We start from the raw sequence: 19,934 nt of genomic DNA on the forward strand, positions 1-19,934 counted from the left end.
AAATATTTATTATAATCCAAAAAGCATGATAAATCAAGAGTATACAAAACTCATATAAAAACTAAATGTATTATCTATTAAAATCGTATGTTACGATTTATTTATGAATTCAATTAAGATAAACACTCCATATATTTGTATAAAAACTTCTTTTATTTAATTTTTTCTATTATAAAGCCGAGGAAGCCCTGATTCCCAAGGCAACCAATTGTATTGAGTCTATTAAATTGAAGGCCAATCAGAGAGTAGCTTACAGAATTATTCTAGGAAGAGGCAAATTTTTCTGAAAACCTCCTTCTTCTGGCTTAAGATCCCAACCCGAGAGGATGCACATGGAGTTTAGGGTTTTTTCTTCTTCCTTTTAAAAATTTTTAATGAACTATTAAGCCAAACCCTTTTTTAAATGTAATGTATGTTTGTTGAATGTTAATTATTTGTGAACTCAGTGCTGTCAAGGAGTTCGTAATTGTAAAGATTCCCATAAAAATAGCTTTAATTCGAAAGAAACTTATAAAAATCTGGATCACGCGTTAGCCCAGCAGTGACGAAAAGGAGCCTACCCAATTAATTATTGGAAATAATTAATTCAATCCACGAGAACATCTAGAACTTCAGTCAGTGAGTGATAAGTCAAACCAAACGAGCTCGTTTTTTCGTTTTTTCTACGTTCAGTGGGGGTAATTATTAAAACAAAAAGCGCTATTCCAATTAATTAGAATTAAAATAAAAAGTCACCACGTGTTGAACAATATCACATAGTCCATAAGAACATTTTATAAATTTATTTAATATATGTAGGAAGCTTACTTCCATGCACAGCCCGAATTCATATAAATCCCTGAGATCTCATGTTTGAATATTAATTTACTAATTATAAATTTGTTAATTGAACAAAGTATACCATATCAAACTTATAGACCGAACAGGTTTTTATTGGCAGAATTTTGTATTGACTGGAAGTCTAAGTACCAGTATTAAATATAATATATTTATGAATTTGAAACTCACTATTGTGAATATTAGCAAAGCCTGTGATAATTATTCAGATTTTAGGAATAGATTATTTAAGTGAATTATAGATATATCGAATATTTTATGCACATCTTTTTTGTGGGAATATATTTTGTGTTTTATGTCAGCATACAAATCGTAGAAATTTATTTTATCCTAGTTCATCTCGTGTTATATAGTTTGAGCTGTTTTAATATCAACAAATATTTAGCAGCACTTAAAATTATTGAATCAAGTATATTAACCTTATTCAGAGCACTCAATATTTATCATCCTTTGATGATATTCATTTTATCAGCCAGAACAAGTATATTAAGAAATTATATTAATAAGGTTCCAGTTATATCATATAAGGATCCAGAGAGCTTCAAGAACTGGCGTTGTAAGTTCTAAGGAATTTTGAAAGGGTATATTGGTGAATACTTGTATTCACGACGAGCGTTTTAAGAATCAACTAGAAACAACTATAGTTGGTCCTGATTATTCTCTAGTGGTACATGGTTACTGATAATCAGTCATCAAATATTCTTTTAATTTCCTTACTGGTATTCTTCAAGAACTTCATAGAAGCAGCGGTAAGAATTACCAATCACCGGTCACTGAACCTTATGGTGATTATTTGTATTTATAAAATTCATGTTTCTACCACTGAGCTAGAGCTGAGGTTTGAACCCAGTAATTTTGCGAGCCGGAAGGCCTTAATTTTTTGTGAATTTATTCGCAAAAGAGGGAATTTAGAGACTGCTCTTATAAATACCAGAAACATCGTATTATCTGTGAAGGAATTACAATCCACAACTTCTCACAATAGCTTCATAACGTGGGACTGCGTATGAAGGAGACTTCTTTTTCCTTTTATATTATCCTTGAAATGCAAAATTTCCAAAAACCATGTATATACGTCGACGCGCAATTTAAAAAGGAACATACCTGTCAAATTTCATGAAAATCTATTAGCGCGTCTCGCCGTAAATGCAAACATAGAAACATATAAACATTCGAACATTTAAACATTAAGAGAAATGCCAAACCGTCGACTTGAATCTTAGACCTCACTTCGCTCGGTCAATTACTCGTATATTCCTACATTGATAAAAACGATCTCGCAATGTTGTGGAGCTGGAAAAAGATAGCGCTATCTGCTTTGTAGAATGATAGACAGGGACAGCAACATGTCAATCGAATACTGTCATTATCAAGTGTATCTCACTATAATAGTTGAGCCGTGACTGACATTTTGAAAAAGGGAAATTTATCTAATACTACAAAAAGATCTGAAACTGTTACCCTAGAAATTTTTCAATAGATGATTAATTTGGAGATATTCAATCAAATCAATGCTGATAAAATGAAAATGAAATAAATTGAATACTATAAAAGTAGTGTCTTAGACCAGAAAGATGACTTATATACATGTCTAGCTCAGTTTTCAATCTCCTCTCTTTGCTCCTCTCCCTTTGTGACTCCCTCCTCCACTGTATACAATATACAGTACTGTTTTAATGCAACTGCATTTAAGGCTGAGCAAAGGCTAAAAATTAACTTTCTACTGGTGATATTTTCAAAGTTTTTTCGATTTGTACATCATGAAGCTATCAAACTGAAAACGTTTTCTCAGGAAAATATTTTTTCCTACAGTTACCTTGAAAAGTGGCCATTCCTGCACTGATTACAGAACGCAAAGAATCACTTTTCCGCTCTAGTGCGGGGAAATTTTTTTTCTGCACTCCAGATTTGCAACATGGCAACACAAAATAGTTAGTAGGTTATATGGAGCACCAGTGTAGCAAAATCAAAATTAAGTTGGTAACTGTGGTAAAGTGTTGTGGTGCACGTTATAATAGAATGAAGGCAGTGGACAACAGTGGATGACAGCGACAGCCACCACATTCAGCACACAGCCGCCCCTTCATTCAAACACTACTACATTATTCTATTTGACAATAAATAAAGGTTTTTATTAATAATAAAATTACACAGAAAAACATTTGATGCATTTCAGGGAATTTTACCCATTATTACCCACTTTTCATATTCAATGGTAACTGTAGGAAAAATTTAATGTGAAATACGTGCGCAAAGCTCCTCTGTTGCACTCAAGAAACCATTCTGCCCTCGCCTATGGCTCGGGCGTAAACGTTTCTTTCGGTGCAGCAAACTGTCACTTTGCACACTGGTTGCACAAATAACTATTTTCAGCTATCATTGTAGAAGTTAAAAAATATCAGGTGTTTCAAAAAGAATGTCCCAATTTTACACTGTTATATTTGTTTTGAAAAATGGTGCACACAAAAACTTTTTACATCAAATCACTCACAGAAGTATCGAGTTTATGATGATGTATCATAAGTATTCTATGTGCCCTCCTTAAGCCCTAGCCTGTACTATTTCTCCTCAAAAATGTTGATAAAATTTCAATGTTGTCCAAAAGATGAGGTTACGTAATCACACACTGCTTCGTTACTTGATTTTCGGTCCAGGAATAATGATTTAAAATTTTGAATTTTGAAGGTTGATTTTATACTCTAAATGAATCACAGAATGTATCACAATAAAATTTAAAACTTCAGAAATATTGCACTAATTTAAAAAAATTTAATACAAAAATCGAAAACCTACTCATGTATTATAAGTGTACTATGTGCCCTTCTTTTGAGGCTCGGACGACATCTAGACGGTAGCCAAATCCATCTCATACTGTTCTCAAGACAAGATGTCTTCTCGGACTGTAGCTACTGCATCAGTTATCCTGGTTTTTAGCAGATCAAGTGCTAAGGGAGGAAAATAAACACAATCTATAACGTTGTTCCTCCATTAGCACTTGATATGCTAGAAACCAAGATAGCTAATGCAGTAGCTACAGTCCGAGAAGACATCTTGCGAACAGTCTGGGATGAATTTTCCTACTGTCTAGATGTCGTCCGAGCCTCAAAAGGAGGGCACATAGTACACTTATAATACATGAGTAGGTTTTCGATTTTGTATTAAAATTTTTGAAATTAGTGCAATATTTCTAAAGTTTTAAATTTATTGTGATTCATTTAGAGTATAAAATCAACCTTCAAAATTTTAAATCATCATTCCTGGACCGAAAATCAAGTAACGAAGCAGTGTGTGATTACGTAACCTCATCTTTTGGACAACATTAAATTTTTATCAACATTTTTGGAGAGAAATAGTACAGGCTCAGCCTAGTTTTTCCTCCAATGTCATAATTTATTGTATTATGATTATATTATTTTATACAATAAATGAAATGAAAATGAAATACATCATCATAAACTCGATACTTCTGTGAGTAATTTTATGTGAGATTGGTTTGTGTGCACAATTTTTTTTTAAATATAACTGTTTAAAATTGGGTCATTGTTGTCGAAACACCCTATCATTATGACAACTAAAATTGCTGTAGGAAGCTCAATATTATCAAAGACAAACAATCCAGGTATTAATTAAACGGTATCTGTACTCTATGCTATTATTATCACTCCAAAACTGCTGCTTGAACTATCAAAATTGCGAATGTATCATTGTCAAATCGCAAACTTACCACAATCCAAACCGGAATTGCTGTGAACAGCTCACTATCATAGGGGTTGACTTTGCACATGCTACATCTGTTAAATAAGCAAAATGATGTGTGTGTAAACAGCTAGCAGCACTTGAATAATGTGCTGCTTTATAGCATGCCACCTCGGTAGAACTGTGGCATGCCACCTTAGTAGCACTTAAATGGTTCCATGGGGTATTGCTTATCAGTAGAAATGAGGCATGCCACCTCATTAGAACTGTGGCATGCCCCTTCATTAGCACTTAAATCAAAGACCTTGAAGAGATATATACCCACAATGCCTATGTTTTCTCAATGATAGCTCTTACTTGAAATTGAAGGCCGCAATTGGGGTATTTCAGCACGAGATATTATATCTATATATTTGTAATACTATAGATTACAAAGGGATTGGTATGTAATAATCTTATAGGTTGCCCCCTCAATGGCCGATTTCAATTCAAAGTACGATACTAGCGCTGCATGTGAGTCTATGCATCTTTAAGTTCTTTGACTTGAATAATGGGTTCCTTTGTGGCATGCCTCATCGGTAGAACTGTGGCATGCCCCCTCAGTAGCCCTTGAATGATTGGTTCCTTTGTGGCAGGCCTCATCAGTAGATTTGTGGCATGCCACCTCAGTAGAATTTTGGCATGCCACATCGGGAGAACGTCTAAACACGTCTGCCAATGGAATGACATGCTGCAACTGTTCAATGAGAGCAAGATGTGTAAACAGCTAGCAGCACTTGGATAATGATCTCCTTTGTGGCATGCCTCATCAGTAGATCAGTGGCATGCCACCTCAGTGAAACTATGGCATGCCACATTGGGAGAACGTCTAAACACGTCTGCCAATTGAATGGCATGCTGCAACTGTTCAATGAGAGCAAGATGTGTAAACAGCTAGCAGCACTTGAATAATGATCTCCTTTGTGGCATGCCACCTCGGTAGAACGTCTGAACGCGTCTGTCAATCGAATAGCATCCAGCGAATGATCGCTGTTGTCTGTCCCATTCACAATGGACCACTTGCTATGCATTGTATCTATTGGTCTTCCTAATGTATTGTATTCTCTCGTGTGCCCTCTAGGTGTTGGAATATTGTTGACACCCACGTATGCAGTAATATATTATGATACCATGTATTGGTGATTGTGAATGATTATAAAAATAACAATCATTGAAACCTAACTTTCAATGTTTTGAATCAGATCAAATCAAATCAAAATGGTTCTTTATTTCGACATCGTTAGGCTACAATAATTTAGAACAAAACAATTCAATCATGAACAGTAAACAACTATCACAGCATCGCATAATATATTTATTTATTTATTCGTGGACAGAATCACAAATCATATAAATATGATTAGGAAGGAACAACAGGCTTGGCCTAAAACTTCCATTCCCAAATTTTGATAAATTAATAAAATGTCCAAAAAATAGGTTATGTTTCTTCTGTAAAATGTTCAAGTTCAATTTTCGTACAAAAATATATATAAGCTAACATTTTGAATTTTGAGATATTGAAACACCAAACTATATTTAAATATAACAATTAATTATCACTTCATACTGAATTAATAAAGTTATTTTATAAAATTTTGAACCCAAAAATACACACAACTTCTCTCACTAAGCACAACTTAAGATTATGATATATGAAGTAAATATAGTAGCCTTTCATAGAAATAAAAATAGAAAATGTGAGTAGCCTACCCTTTTTCAAAATTGTTGTCTCACGACATGTTTCAGCTATGATGCCATTCAGGTACTTAGATCTCTATTCAAGAGTTTACCATTTATACTATAGTGGGCTAATCTCTTTTACATCTTGGAATAAACAATATCATCTTATGAGAATTGTTCTATTCCAGTGCTACTTTTCAATGATAGAATGAAAAAGATCTGATACACTCTCATAGTACTGTACCACTTACACTTCTTAAAAACGAAATTCATAATTCGTTTATTCATAAGTCGAGTACTTGGATTTCTATTCAAGAGTTTACCATTTTATATCATAGTGGGTTACTCTTACTTCTCTTTTACTTCTTAGAAAAAACAATAACATCTTATGAGAATTATTCGATTTCAGAGCTACTTTTCAATGATAAAATATAGATCTGATACACTCTCAAAGTATTGAACTACTTTCACTTCTTAAGAATGAAATTCATAATTTTTCAAGTGAAACCCAAGCCATAACGACGACAAAAAAGAATGAAATTATACTTGCTATATGAGTATGATTCCATTTTTGAGAAGTTAAAGGGTTTCTACACATTGAAAGGGTACCTACTATTCTCGTTTCACTTTATTATAGCATGTCAATTTGATATTTAATCTCAGATTGATGCTTTCAAGAAGTTCTAGCATTGCAATTAATTATTCTGATGAAAATAATTCTTTATTGATGAAAGCATGAAATTCAACAGAAAAAATAACATAGTAGATCTTCATCTTCTTTGGCTACGCCTTATCCCAATCATATGGGATCAGCATTTCCCTCCTTCAGCAGTCTCCTCCAAAAAATCCTGTCCATCTCCTCCCCGTGTCACCATGTCCTCTCCCGTAGATCAGCCTCAAAAAAACATAGGCAATACGAGTAAAAATACGAAAATAATGGATAATTTGAAGATATTATTTATTAATATTGCAGTATGTTTCATCTCAAGGTACTAATAACTCAGAAGTAATCGATGATTGGTCAATGAATGGAGACGATTTGAGGAAGCAATTTACACGATTATAAATTTTCAGTAAACTTGAAGTTGAGAAATTGAGCAGTAGAATATGAAGCCATAGAGGTGGCCAGCGTATGTGAAGCTCAGCGATTGGCCATTAACTGTCGACCAATGACGGTAGATCTCAACTATCATTGGCCGGGACTAGACACGCCCCAGTATTCCAAATATGGTCATTAGGCGTGTCCAGAATACTTCAGCCCAGAATACACACACATCGATTTTTTGCCGTCCTATGAACTTCACCAGATTAAACAGAGCTTGGCAAATACATGAGCACAATGCGTTCATGTCCTTATGAATCATATTACATTGAACATAACTTTCCAAATAGATGATGTCATAATCTATTTGCCAGGTTATGTTTAGTGTCATACATTTCATAAGAACAGAAACTAGTACCTTCAATCGTTCTTATAATTCAGATTTTTTGTAATCAAGTTGTTTACATCCAATACGATATATTATATTACATCATCATCAACACAGAAAATCAATCGGTTAATTAGCATTGATGTGAACTAATCAATATATTTCCCAATTCAATTTCAATTTATTTATCTCAATCTATGCTTATATGCTAATATATGCTTATAATGATTCTTGCACTCCACAGTGAATTATACGATGTTCTATTTTATTGTGTTATGACGATGTATGTATCAATTATTGAACATTAAACGATGTATATAGGCTAATACATTTCTAGTTAAATTCTTAAATTCTTCATCATGTGTTTCCAATCTGCTTATAAAATTATTTGAATTGTCACAGGCTTTTGGGGGTGACGAAAATAAGGTGACTCTGATGGGTCACGACACAGGAGCAGCATGTGTCAATTATCTCATGGTTTCTCCGGTGTCACAAGGGGTCACAGGTGAGTCATATCAAAACATGTTCTCATAGTTGAATTTTCGAAGTTCGCCAAAAATATCACAAGTTTTAAATTTTGTTTATTATCGTGTTTATCGTCTGATTCTGATTTGTGGTAGTCTCAGTAGTCGATTCTCAGTAGTTTTCAATTATAAATCCATTATAAATTTCATCTGAAAAAGTATGTATTCAGGACTACATCTTCTTCTTCTTCTTCTTCTTCTTCTTTCTCTTGTTCTTCTTCTTATTCTTCCTCCTCTTCTTCTTCTTCTTTTTCTTCTTCTTCTCTTCTTCTTCTCTTCTTCTTCTTCTTCTTCTACTACCTTGTATTCATGAAATAGTATTCTTTGAAATTAATGAAGTAATAGAATAAGAATACAAATTAATTATAACTACTAGTTTGAATATAAATGATTCATATTATATGCATTTGAAAATTGGAGAATAAAAATCAAATTCTAATGAATTATCATTGATTCACCTGAATAAACTCAATTTATTAATATTAAATTTGAACAGATCGATTAACGAATCATTATTTTATTATCAATTACAAAACTTGATAATGTAGTATTAGCATACAAGTCGGATTCACCCACTATCTCCGTAAACAAAGCCATAGTGCATTCTTGTGACGTCAGCAATGGTAGGGTTCCTACACCAATATAAAAACTAGCTGATATCAACAATTTTTTATTTGTTTAGAAGCCCTACCTGTGCTGATGTCACAGGAATTCACTATGGCTTTGTTTACGGAGGAAGTGATTCACCCCACTGCTTGTTACTCATATCCCAGCAGAGCCATTGATAAAAAAATATGGAATTGTCAGAATAATATTAATTTAAGGTGAAATAAAAAGATACTGACCCATATGAATAAAGCCAGAGCAAATGCTCATGAGCAAGAGCATGGAGCATAAGGTTTCGCTCACGAGCAAAAGGTAGAAGCAAAAGCATTTGCTCATTTTTATGTGAATAAGCTTCACCTTATACTCTTACCTTATGCTTCTGAACTCCTGAGCAAATGCTCACGTATTTTAGAGATTTTTCATCAGCTGATTCGCTTTTGTAGCCTTAGTTTGTTTTTATAGCTCACGGAAGCGCTAAATATGCAAATAGGGTGCACCGCTTGTGTTTGCGTCATATGCTCTGTTTTCTATTCATGAATAGAGTTTTAGGTTAGTTGAGTTGAGAATTTTGAAATAATGGCGTGAAAAAATGTCATCTCTATCATAATCTTCAGCATATTCTTATAATATCAATAGCCTTCTTATAATCGTCTACACTCTCATCTTCTTAAATGCCTATTTCCTATTTTGTGATGGCTATCTTCATATCAGGTCTTTTATCTTTTATATTTATACTTTTGTAGGAATAATGGTGATATTATATCATGGTTGAATCTAAAAAGAGTTTTATAGTTCTCAACTATTGGTTGTGATCGTATCTGGTATAGTTTCTTCTTCATACAAATTAGTTGAGCCATTTTACTATGAGCAAAAGGTGATAAGCTGCTCTAGACTAGACTCGCCTTTTTTGAAGCATTTGCTTCAAAAGTTGAGCAAATGCTCTAGTTTATTCATACAATTTTGAGAGCAAATGCTCAAACTATTTTTTTTGATGAGCATGAGAAAAAAGGTTTAGCTCACGTTTATTCATAGAAAATGAAGCAAATGCTCCATATTTTAGAAGTATAAGCAAATGCTCAACTTTATTCATATGGCCCTATGTCAATCCACATAATTCTTTATATTTCACCTCAATATGGAGAAATTCCACAACATCTCTGTGCCAAGAGTGTCAATTTTGGAATAATATTTGTTTGGAGTTAGCAATATAATTGTTTGTTTGCATTAGGAATTGAAGTGGGGAGGGAACTGGCTTCAAACACAAACAATAATTATCAGATTTATGATATAAAATGAATAGAAGGATTTATTATGGTGGCTGAAGGGTGGTCAAATATTTGCATACTTTAAATATTATCCTCTTCTTCCTGTATCCACTGGCATTACCACTCCAATCATTACTACCCTAATCCACTGGCATTCAGTATACACGTCAAATTGAATAACTCTACATAATTAAAAGAACATTTCTAGCGGTACTCGCTAATTTCATATGAAATCCATCAGCATGAAGAAAGAAAACCATTTACGAGACTTGTAAATATTGTTTCAAAATAGAAGAGCAAAATATTTGAATTAATTATGTCAGTAGAAGAATGAATATAGAATTATAATTGAGAGGGTATCATCAATGTACTATTCCTGGAAGCTCCCTGTGTAGAATTATTGTGATCCAATACATATTACAAGAATATTACAGTATATTCATACTACTCATGATAATCATTTTAATCATTCCAAATTCAAAACTTTTAGCTCATTTATATTTTTGGACAGAACTTTGAACTTTAACTTTCCTCAGTAAGAACATAACCTATTTTTTCGGACATTTCATTATTTATCAAAATTTGGGAACAGAATAGTTTTGGGCTATGTCTGTTGTTCTATCCCGATCATGTTCATATGATTTGTAATTGTATCAAAAAATAATACCACGGTGGTAAATAATGAATCAAGCTTCAATAATATCATTCAACTCCAAGAAAATAATATGTAGATTGATTAATATTGGACTCTCAAAATATTTCCAATTAATTAGCTCTAGTCCAACCAATCCTGAGGGCTCTGTTCATACAGCTTTTTTCAATTCATGTAGATTTTTTCAATTCATGCAGTTTTTTCAATTTATGCAGTTGACATCAGATCCTTATTATTTATAGTACCTGGGGATCTGGGCCCTGATCCATGAAAAAATACAAGCTAATATTTTAGTTATTTTTTCTCCAATCATCATCTGACTACAAATTAGATGGTAGTATAATACAGTAACTATCCCATACTATCAAACGAGCAACTTCTGTTTATATGTTTAGATGTTTGGATGTTTATAAATATGTTCGAAAACGGCTCTAACGATTTTCACGAAATTCAGAACATAGTAGGTTTATAATATAAAGATTCAATAGCACTAGGTCTCATCCCTGGGAAAACTCGCTGAAGGACATTAAAAGGATAATTATTATTCATCCTAGGAAAAACAGCTGATAATAATTATTTTGTCATCTGTTTTCGTGATGGAAGTGAGTGAGCGAGCTCATGTGTGTGGGACTGTGTCAAAATTATGACTCACCTGTTGAACTATTGTAATCATTTAATCAGGTACTCAGTGCCGGTTGCAAAAAAGCCGGGTTATTTTTAATCCTGATTATTCCCAAATGGATACATCTTTTTGAATGGTCTTCTCTGATTTGTTCACGTGAAGTTGTTAATCAGGATTGAAATTTAACCGGATTTTGTGCAACTGGGCCTTTGTAAGAGAGACAAAATACCTTGGAGTCATGTTGGATTCACAACTCAAATGGAATGCTCACATAAATAATACTTGCAGAAAAATGGAACATGTGATCCATAAATTTCATAGATTAAACTGGCTGGGTGATCTAGATATCCTGCTGTTAATATACTACGCTTATGCCCAGTCGGTTTTGCAATATGGTATTAGGGTATGGGGTGGAGCATTGGACACACATTTCAATAAAATCTATCTTATTCAAAAGCACATAATAAAAGCAGCACTTGGCCGACCTAGACGATACCCTACACATCTCCTTTTCATTGAATTTCCAGTATTAACAGTTAGACAGTTATTTGTTAAGAATATTATACTATATATAATTAAAAATATAAATCAATTTACATCACAAATTAGAACTTACGATTTCCGTATACAGGGTAATTTCCAAATCAATAGAACAGACATGACTGTATGCCGGAGACAATTCCCTTACATAAGTAACAGACTGATCAACCTCATACCAGATAACTCAATAGCAAAAACTAGTATTGAAAAGATAGCAGAATGGATAAAGTCAGTGAATATATCGCAATTCATTCACACATAATGCACTAGTAAATTCCACCTTCACTTAATTATCCTATATTTTTTTTATTGCAGTTACCTTTTTATTTTTCTTCCAAACCTCAAATAGATTTTCTCAGATCCATTCTCTGTCTTCTACTCTGAGATTTTCAATTTATTCTTCTGACCACAAATATAATAATATTGTAATATTCATTTTCTAAGCCACATAATGGAATTCATCATTCAGTAATTAGGCTACTTATATATTTTAGTGCTTCAAATTACACTTTTGAATTTACTTCTCATTTTCATTCATAGTACTATGTTTATTTATATTTCCTTTCATATGTATATTCATTCTTGTTTCATCTATTCATTTCTTCATTGAAATTTTTTATATTGAAAATTAATAGCGATACTCGCTGCCAGCACTCAAACTTCGGTTTTGCAGGCAGCGCCAAACATGTTATTTTGTTTTGACAAAGTTGTTTTTCGTGTATATTTAAGTATTGATCAATATGTTTTTTTTTCTTTTCAACTTTGTATTGAGGATTATTATTTTTGTTGTAGTGAAATAAAATTTGATTTGATTTGATTTGTGAGGGAAATTTTTGCATTCCTCTGGGAATTAATATTAATTTACTGTGATTGGATAGAACATTTCTGTATGAATGTTACTATAATTTCTTTTTTCGTAATAAATTTTCTATGCTTTTGTACTCCAGAGCGAAGCTCGGTCCCTGATATTAACAGTATTATAATTACATCTGTGTTATAATACAGTTATTCTTTTATCAGTTATAATTGTAATAATTATAACAGTATTATAATTACATCTGTATTATTAGTTTCTATTTCAACATACAATGGACCTCTGATCAATATAATTCATTCAAGAAATGCAATTCATTTCAAGTATTCAATTATGTTGATGAATAGGATGTGGGAGTGTAACTATATCCAATTATGACAGGTATTTGATGTAGGGAGTAATAAATTGATTATTATCATAGATCAATAATTTCACAATAATGAATTTCACAGGGAGCTTTCAGGAATATTACATTGATGAGCTTCGGGGAACGCAATAGAGAGACTTCCCTATATTACTGATATTTCATCCTATCCAGTTTTTTTTGTCATATTTGCATTTTCAAGATTCCCGTTATAATATCAGTGGAAATCATATGAATACAATGTTGACGTTCTCACATCCGTTCGCATAGCTGTGATTCTAGTTATCCTGGTTTCATAATAGTCTGAATGATATGATTATTCTTTTATTCATTTATTTCATTCTTTATTTATTTCTACAATGAGTAAATTATCAAAATTATTATATATATTATTATGTTAATCGTATTGATTATTCATGTTAAAAATTATCAATACTATGTCAAATTCATTTTATTCGTCGATAGAATAAATTATTTTATAATAAACTTTATACAGTGAAACCTCGATATGATATAACTCCATGTACACTAATTTACGAAGAAAACAATATTATTAAATAGAAATAAAAATAAGAATCTCACTACCCTTTTTGAATTTTTCTTTCCCAACATGTTTTAACATTGAAAATGGCATCAATGTTGAAACATGTTGTGATAAAATAATTCAAAAAGGTTAAAATAGAATGAAATAATTTAAGTTGAAAATGGCATCAATGTCCGAAACATGTTGTGATAAAATTATTCAAAAAGGGTACTGAGATTTTTATTTTTCTTTCTATTCATATTACAAGTAGCCCTATACAGAAAAGAGATAAAACAATTATTGTTAGAACCGTCTCAAATTTTGCTGTCGATAGTTTAACAGCATAATTATTCATGATCCGAGTTCTAGTAGATATAGTGCTCGCATAGCAGTCTATAGTCCATGCAAATTTACTTCAGACTTAGAAGAATATGCAACCGAGAGAAATGGAGAGAGATCAGCCCATTACAGAGATAAATGGAGTAATAGGTGGAAGCAAAGTTGCCAATTTGCCAGTCGTCTGACCGCTTCGAGACAGGTGACTTCGCATGTGTAGCATGAGCACATGAACAGTCACTAGAAGTTGGAGATCACTGGCCGCTTCAAAACGGCAACATCGCGCCTCTGTATCCCTCCCGCTGTATGCTTTCTCTGCTGCGCATGTCCATCCCAAGTCGGAAGTAAATATTTGCACGGACTATTAGAGAGGTCCCGGGTTCAAACCCAAGTATAAAGCATAGTTTTCAGCAATGTCATTCCCGTACTATCGGATGGGCACATTAAATTGTCAGTCCTGGCCTGAGTATGACTGTCCTGAGACCAATTGGCTCGATATTATATATAATATATTGAGGCCAGGTGGAACCTTCCCGCAAGGTACTCCCCACCAGTAATAGTCTATACGAGTTTACTCTTCTCTAGTATAGCCTAATATTTGATTTGGACATTATTTTCATTCATTCATTATTTTATAAAACACTATAATCATAATACAATTAATTATGACATTGGAGGGAAATCTAGGCTGAGCCTGTACTATTTCTCTCCAGAAATTTTGATAAAATGTTTATGTTGTCCAAAAGTCAAGGTTATGTAATTACACAATAATTCGTCACTTTATTTTTGGTCCAGGAATGATAATTTGAAAATTTAGATGGCTGATTTTTTTTACTCTAAACGAATCACAGAATGTATCACAATGAATTAAACACTTGAGAAATATTGCAATTATTGGAAAAAAATTAATACAAAACAAAATCAAAAACCTACTCACTATTGGTTATTCACAGCTGGTGAATGAATTCATTATTTCATTAATATAGGTTATGTAGCCTAAATGAACGATCTAAGTTATATACGTTAATCCAATGACAGATTATCCAATAATGATCAAATTTTTGTTTTATTCGCAGGTCTGTTCCACAGAGCCATCCTAATGAGTGGAACAGCGTTGGCAGATTGGGCCCTGACCAAGAACCCAATGTCCTATACAGTGCAGGTCGGCAATGCCCTCAATTGCCCCACCCAGGAGACAAGTGAGGGCATGTCCAACTGCCTGCGTCGCAAACGGCTGTCAGATTTGATGGCGGTTAAAGTGGGCGTGCCCCCGTTCCAGACCCCGTTTGGCCCCCTCATTGATGGAACTGTGGTGCCTAACGAACCTGCGAAGCTGATGACCACTTACAAACATCTGTTCAGCAGGTGATGCTTCTTTATTCATTTAATAATTTAGAATATTATACAACTTCTTGAGAAGTATCACAGGCTAAAGGTCAAAACGGTTCCAATTCTAATTTATACAACAATCAACATTTTCTAGGTAATAATAATAATTCCTTCCGTTCCTTTCTTTTTTATTGGATAATAATGATAATAATCATCGTTCTCCTTCCCTTTTTCCTCAGTCCTGGTACCTACAGAAGGAAGGTTCTAGTAGTAATAATAATATAGAGTGACCTGGCTGGCTCAGGTCTGGTGTCAGAGTTTTCAGGTCGCAACTGATCAATTTCAGGGCTTCTGACATGACCTAATGATCTAGAGGTAATATTATAGAGTAAAGATACTGTTTAAGATTTGTTCCTATTAGTTTCCTCTGGTAATATTTCACATTTTTTCACATTTCTCAGTTACACTTCAATTTATATTGAAATTCACTAACAAAAACACATAGAAATACATCTAGAATAGCCCAATGTATGAAATGGATCTTCACCTAAAGTATACTTACCTGGAGTGAATTTACTTCACATTTCACATAATACAATATAATGTAATAAGATTGACATTGGAGCTGCTATCCTATATCCTCGTTCCTATTAGACAAAGCATATAGCGCTATTCTTTTCTACCTCCACACTGTTGCCGAATCAATTAAAGCTTCAGTGAGACAATGATTGCTTGATACAACCAAATAAATCGGTAAAATTTGAGAAATAGCAACAATGTCTTCCAACTATTTCCCCTGATTTTATAACGTGAACCTCAAAAACCAAACACTTCACATAATGTATTGTTTCTGAAATTCGTATGTAGAATTGAGAATTTGACAAAAATCTTATAAGTCAGTGATAAACTAATAATCTATACTATAATAAAGTGAAGAACTGGCTTATACAGGTACGGGATAGGGAAATTATGTTTGACGCATCATCACGTCTGAACTACTGGACTGATTAACTTAAAATTTTGCATATAAATTCTTAATCGTTGTATTTTATTTGTTTTGTGTGTTTTGATAAATGAATTGAAATTGAAATTGAATTAACAAAGGATGATATTAGACCTAATTCAATTCTTCAAGATTTTATTACCTCAAGTTTTCTGTCTGTCAAGTTTTCATTAGACCCTTGCGAAGCACGGTTCTCCTGCTAGTAATCAATATTATTTTCATGTTCAAGAGTTGGAATGTTTATGCTTCATAGTTTCTGGAACATTCTGTCGGATCAGGACGATCCCATTGCGAAGCGGCAGGGTCAAAAGGTCATTGGCACTCTATGACAACTCACCGCTCATAAATCAGCGCGAATTTGTTAGTGTTTCCATTAGCTCAGGGCTGTGACGTGTGACGTAGCAAGTGACGATATTTTAATGTCCTCCAAGCCGTGTTGTGGCTATAGTTGCCAGATGCCAACTCAAAGCACAGGCAAAAGCAGCCAGCTTCCCAATTAGACTTCAAGAAATCGTTTCCAACTAAAAATGTCGCCACAGATAGTAACTGAAGAGATTAGATTAGATTAGATTTCTTTATTTATGTATGTTACAATATTTACTGGCTCATACACTAATTTACATTAGATGACGGTAATGCTAATTATTCAACGAATTTTACGAAGTATAGATAACAATAATATAAAATTGTAATGTAACTTTATAAATCGGCGGTGTTTCAACAAATAATTGTCGATTCTTTAAGGATATAAAATAATATCCTTCCAATCAACACACGACCGGGTGAGATTGATTGATTTTGATTGATTGAGTACTTTATTTATGTAGATTACAATATATACTTTATAAACTGCTCTACCTACCTACCTACCTCATGCACGAGATGGAGGTTACAAAGTCCATTTCTCAAGGATAGGGTGGACCCCCCATAGTTTCCCAGGAAAAGACTCATGCCAGTTAATAGATCTGATAAATAATTATACAGGGTATGAATTTGAAAAAAATCGTTAGAGCCGTTTTTGAGAAAATCGTGAAAAACATGGTTTTTAGTCATTATTCGCCATTTTTCTCAATAATATTACGGAGCTCCTGAAATTTTCCCAGGAATGAGACTCATGCCAGTTGATAGGCTTATAGATAGCTATCTATGATATAATTTGAAGAAAATCGTTAGAGCCGTTTTCGAGAAAACCGTGAAAAACATGGTTTTTTCGTCATTATCCGCCATTTTTCTCAAGAATATTACAGAGCTCCTGAAATTTTCCCAGAAATGAGACTCATGCCAGTTGATAGGGCTTATAATAGCTATCCATGGCATAATTTGAAGAAAATCGTTAGAGCCGTTTTCGAGAAAAACGTGAAAAACATGGTTTTTTCGTCATTATCCGCCATTTTTCCGCCATCTTGAATTGAATTTTATTAAATTTCTCATTGTCGGATCCTCATGGTATAAGGACCTTAAGTTTAAAATTTCAAGTCGATCGTTGATTAGGAATGGAGTTATCGTGTTCACAGACATACACACATACACACACACACACACACACATACACACACACACACATACACACACACAGACCAACACCCAAAAATCATGTTTTTGGACTCAGATGGACTTGAAACGTATAGAAAACTTGAAATCAGGGTACCTTAATTTTTTTTGGAAAGCAATACTTTCCTTACCTATGGTAATAGGGCAAGGAAAGTAAAAAAACAATTTGTGATAACCATAGATGAAATAGATAATATTGTTATGCATCTACATAAATTGGCGGAGCTTTGGACATATTCTCTCTCATAGAGAGAGAGAGAGAGAGAGAGAGAGAGAGAGAAAGAGAGTGAGAGAGATTTAAAGAAATACAGTTGTAACCAAGATAGAAAGAGATAGATGTAAGAAATAGATGAGAAACTCCCATGAGATTATGATTGTATTACAATCATACACTCTATAGGCCTACTGAAACACAATAAAATATTCGACTGAGTCATTGTCAATATTGTAGAACCGTTCAATAATTGAATAAAAACACAAATCTGTTGTCAAATTCTACACTCTTTTATTCTGTACACGACCATGGTTTCGTGACCACACCGGTCACATTCAGTCAACTTGAAAATGTGTAGAATTTGAGAACATATTTGTGTTTTTATACAATAAAATATATCACGTACCCTTTTATTTCATCAAAACACAACTATAGTGTGGCCCAACTATAGTGAGCTACTAGATCATTATTGGAGTTGATGCATTGGAGTTGAAGAATGAGACTGAATATATTTGCATCAAATCCATATGGATCCTGCAATGAATTCAGATCATCTCGTTTGTACAAAATCTATTATTTATATAGTAGCTGATCAAATAGATTCGCATTCAGGACTGAGGAACTGCTATGGTGAGGTCCAGGTTATAATGGCAGTGGAGAAAGATAGGAGAAAAACGTTGCCGTACCTTTGTCTTGTCAATGCCTTCTATAGACGGTAGCAGATACAGGTTATTGATTCAATATTAACTGTTCATTCTCGTTTTAAATGATCAATTATATTCTATTAAGTCATTGATTCTATTTCTTAAATAATTCCGTAATGAATTTACATAATAAAGATGAAACGTTCTTTCAATTAATTATCAATTCTACATTGTTAAAAGACGATCTTGCTACAGAGCAAAGCGAGAAAGAGTAGCGCTTTGTTGAATAAAAGACAAGGATGGCAAAACCATTGCTAATCAAACACTGCCATTATAACGTGAACATCGCTATAGATTCAACTCTTTAAGTGACACTAGTGAAGAGTTAAAACTGTAGTTGTGATAGAAAATAAAATTTTACTTGATGTCTCTTATTGTTTTCAATTTCTATTATGTTTTTATCAATCAGGCTGCTCGAGGCTATTATTATTCTCAATCGCTTCAAATATTATGTCACTGGGAGATATTGAGGTTTTGCTGAATGTGTCACTGTTTAGAACTGAATATTTGACAATTAATCCAAATCTTCAGATCAAGCTATGTTATGCGCTGCACAGAGATAACCTAGTAGCGTAGAGAAACGATAGCATAAGTAGATTCCCATGTTATAGGGCGTTTATGTCGCAACTTTTACTGTTATCCCAAGCCGATAGTCCACGTAGTTCTTTCCTATGCAGCTGTGTGACGCTGGTAGTCTCTCATATTGTGCCGTTCATACACTATCAACCCAACAAAACGGTAAAAATTGACAATAATCGACAGTAATCGGCTTGAGATAACAGTAAAAGTTGCGACATAAATTCCCTATATGGGATATCTACTTCTCATATCTTCTCTATGCTAGAAGTAATCATATTCATAGAACACCAGAATATTGTCTAAAAATATCACTAATTCATTAAAAAGTCACAAAAATGTTTCAACGCCTGTAGTGTCATCTTTCAGATTGACATCTATTCTATTCTTCTATTATATTTTTTAGATAATATTCTAGTACTATTCGATGTTTGTTTCCATCACGAACTGCTTGTTAATAATCACTTTTGAGCAACAAAATCACGACATAGCAGTCAGGTATTTATAAATAAAAGCTATCAGCTTCTACTCACATTAGTGGAGCGCTTTCGGACACTAGGCTCTTCATCAACACTTCATAACACTTCAATTTATTCTATGAAATTGGTATGAGAAGAAGCTTTGGACTG

At 33.4% G+C, this 19,934-nt stretch overlaps 1 protein-coding gene across 1 annotated transcript in view; it reads left to right on the forward strand.

Moving 5' to 3' along the window:
• Positions 1–19,934, forward strand: part of LOC111043338 — a 134,118-nt gene that overhangs the window by 94,811 nt on the left and 19,373 nt on the right. Inside the window, 2 exon segments of the mRNA XM_039440400.1 lie at positions 8,085–8,187; positions 15,005–15,293. Coding sequence (XP_039296334.1) covers positions 8,085–8,187; positions 15,005–15,293 — 392 coding nt within the window.

Source organism: Nilaparvata lugens, chromosome 13, assembly GCF_014356525.2.
Source record: "Nilaparvata lugens isolate BPH chromosome 13, ASM1435652v1, whole genome shotgun sequence".
Classification (NCBI taxonomy): Eukaryota; Metazoa; Arthropoda; class Insecta; order Hemiptera; family Delphacidae; genus Nilaparvata; species Nilaparvata lugens.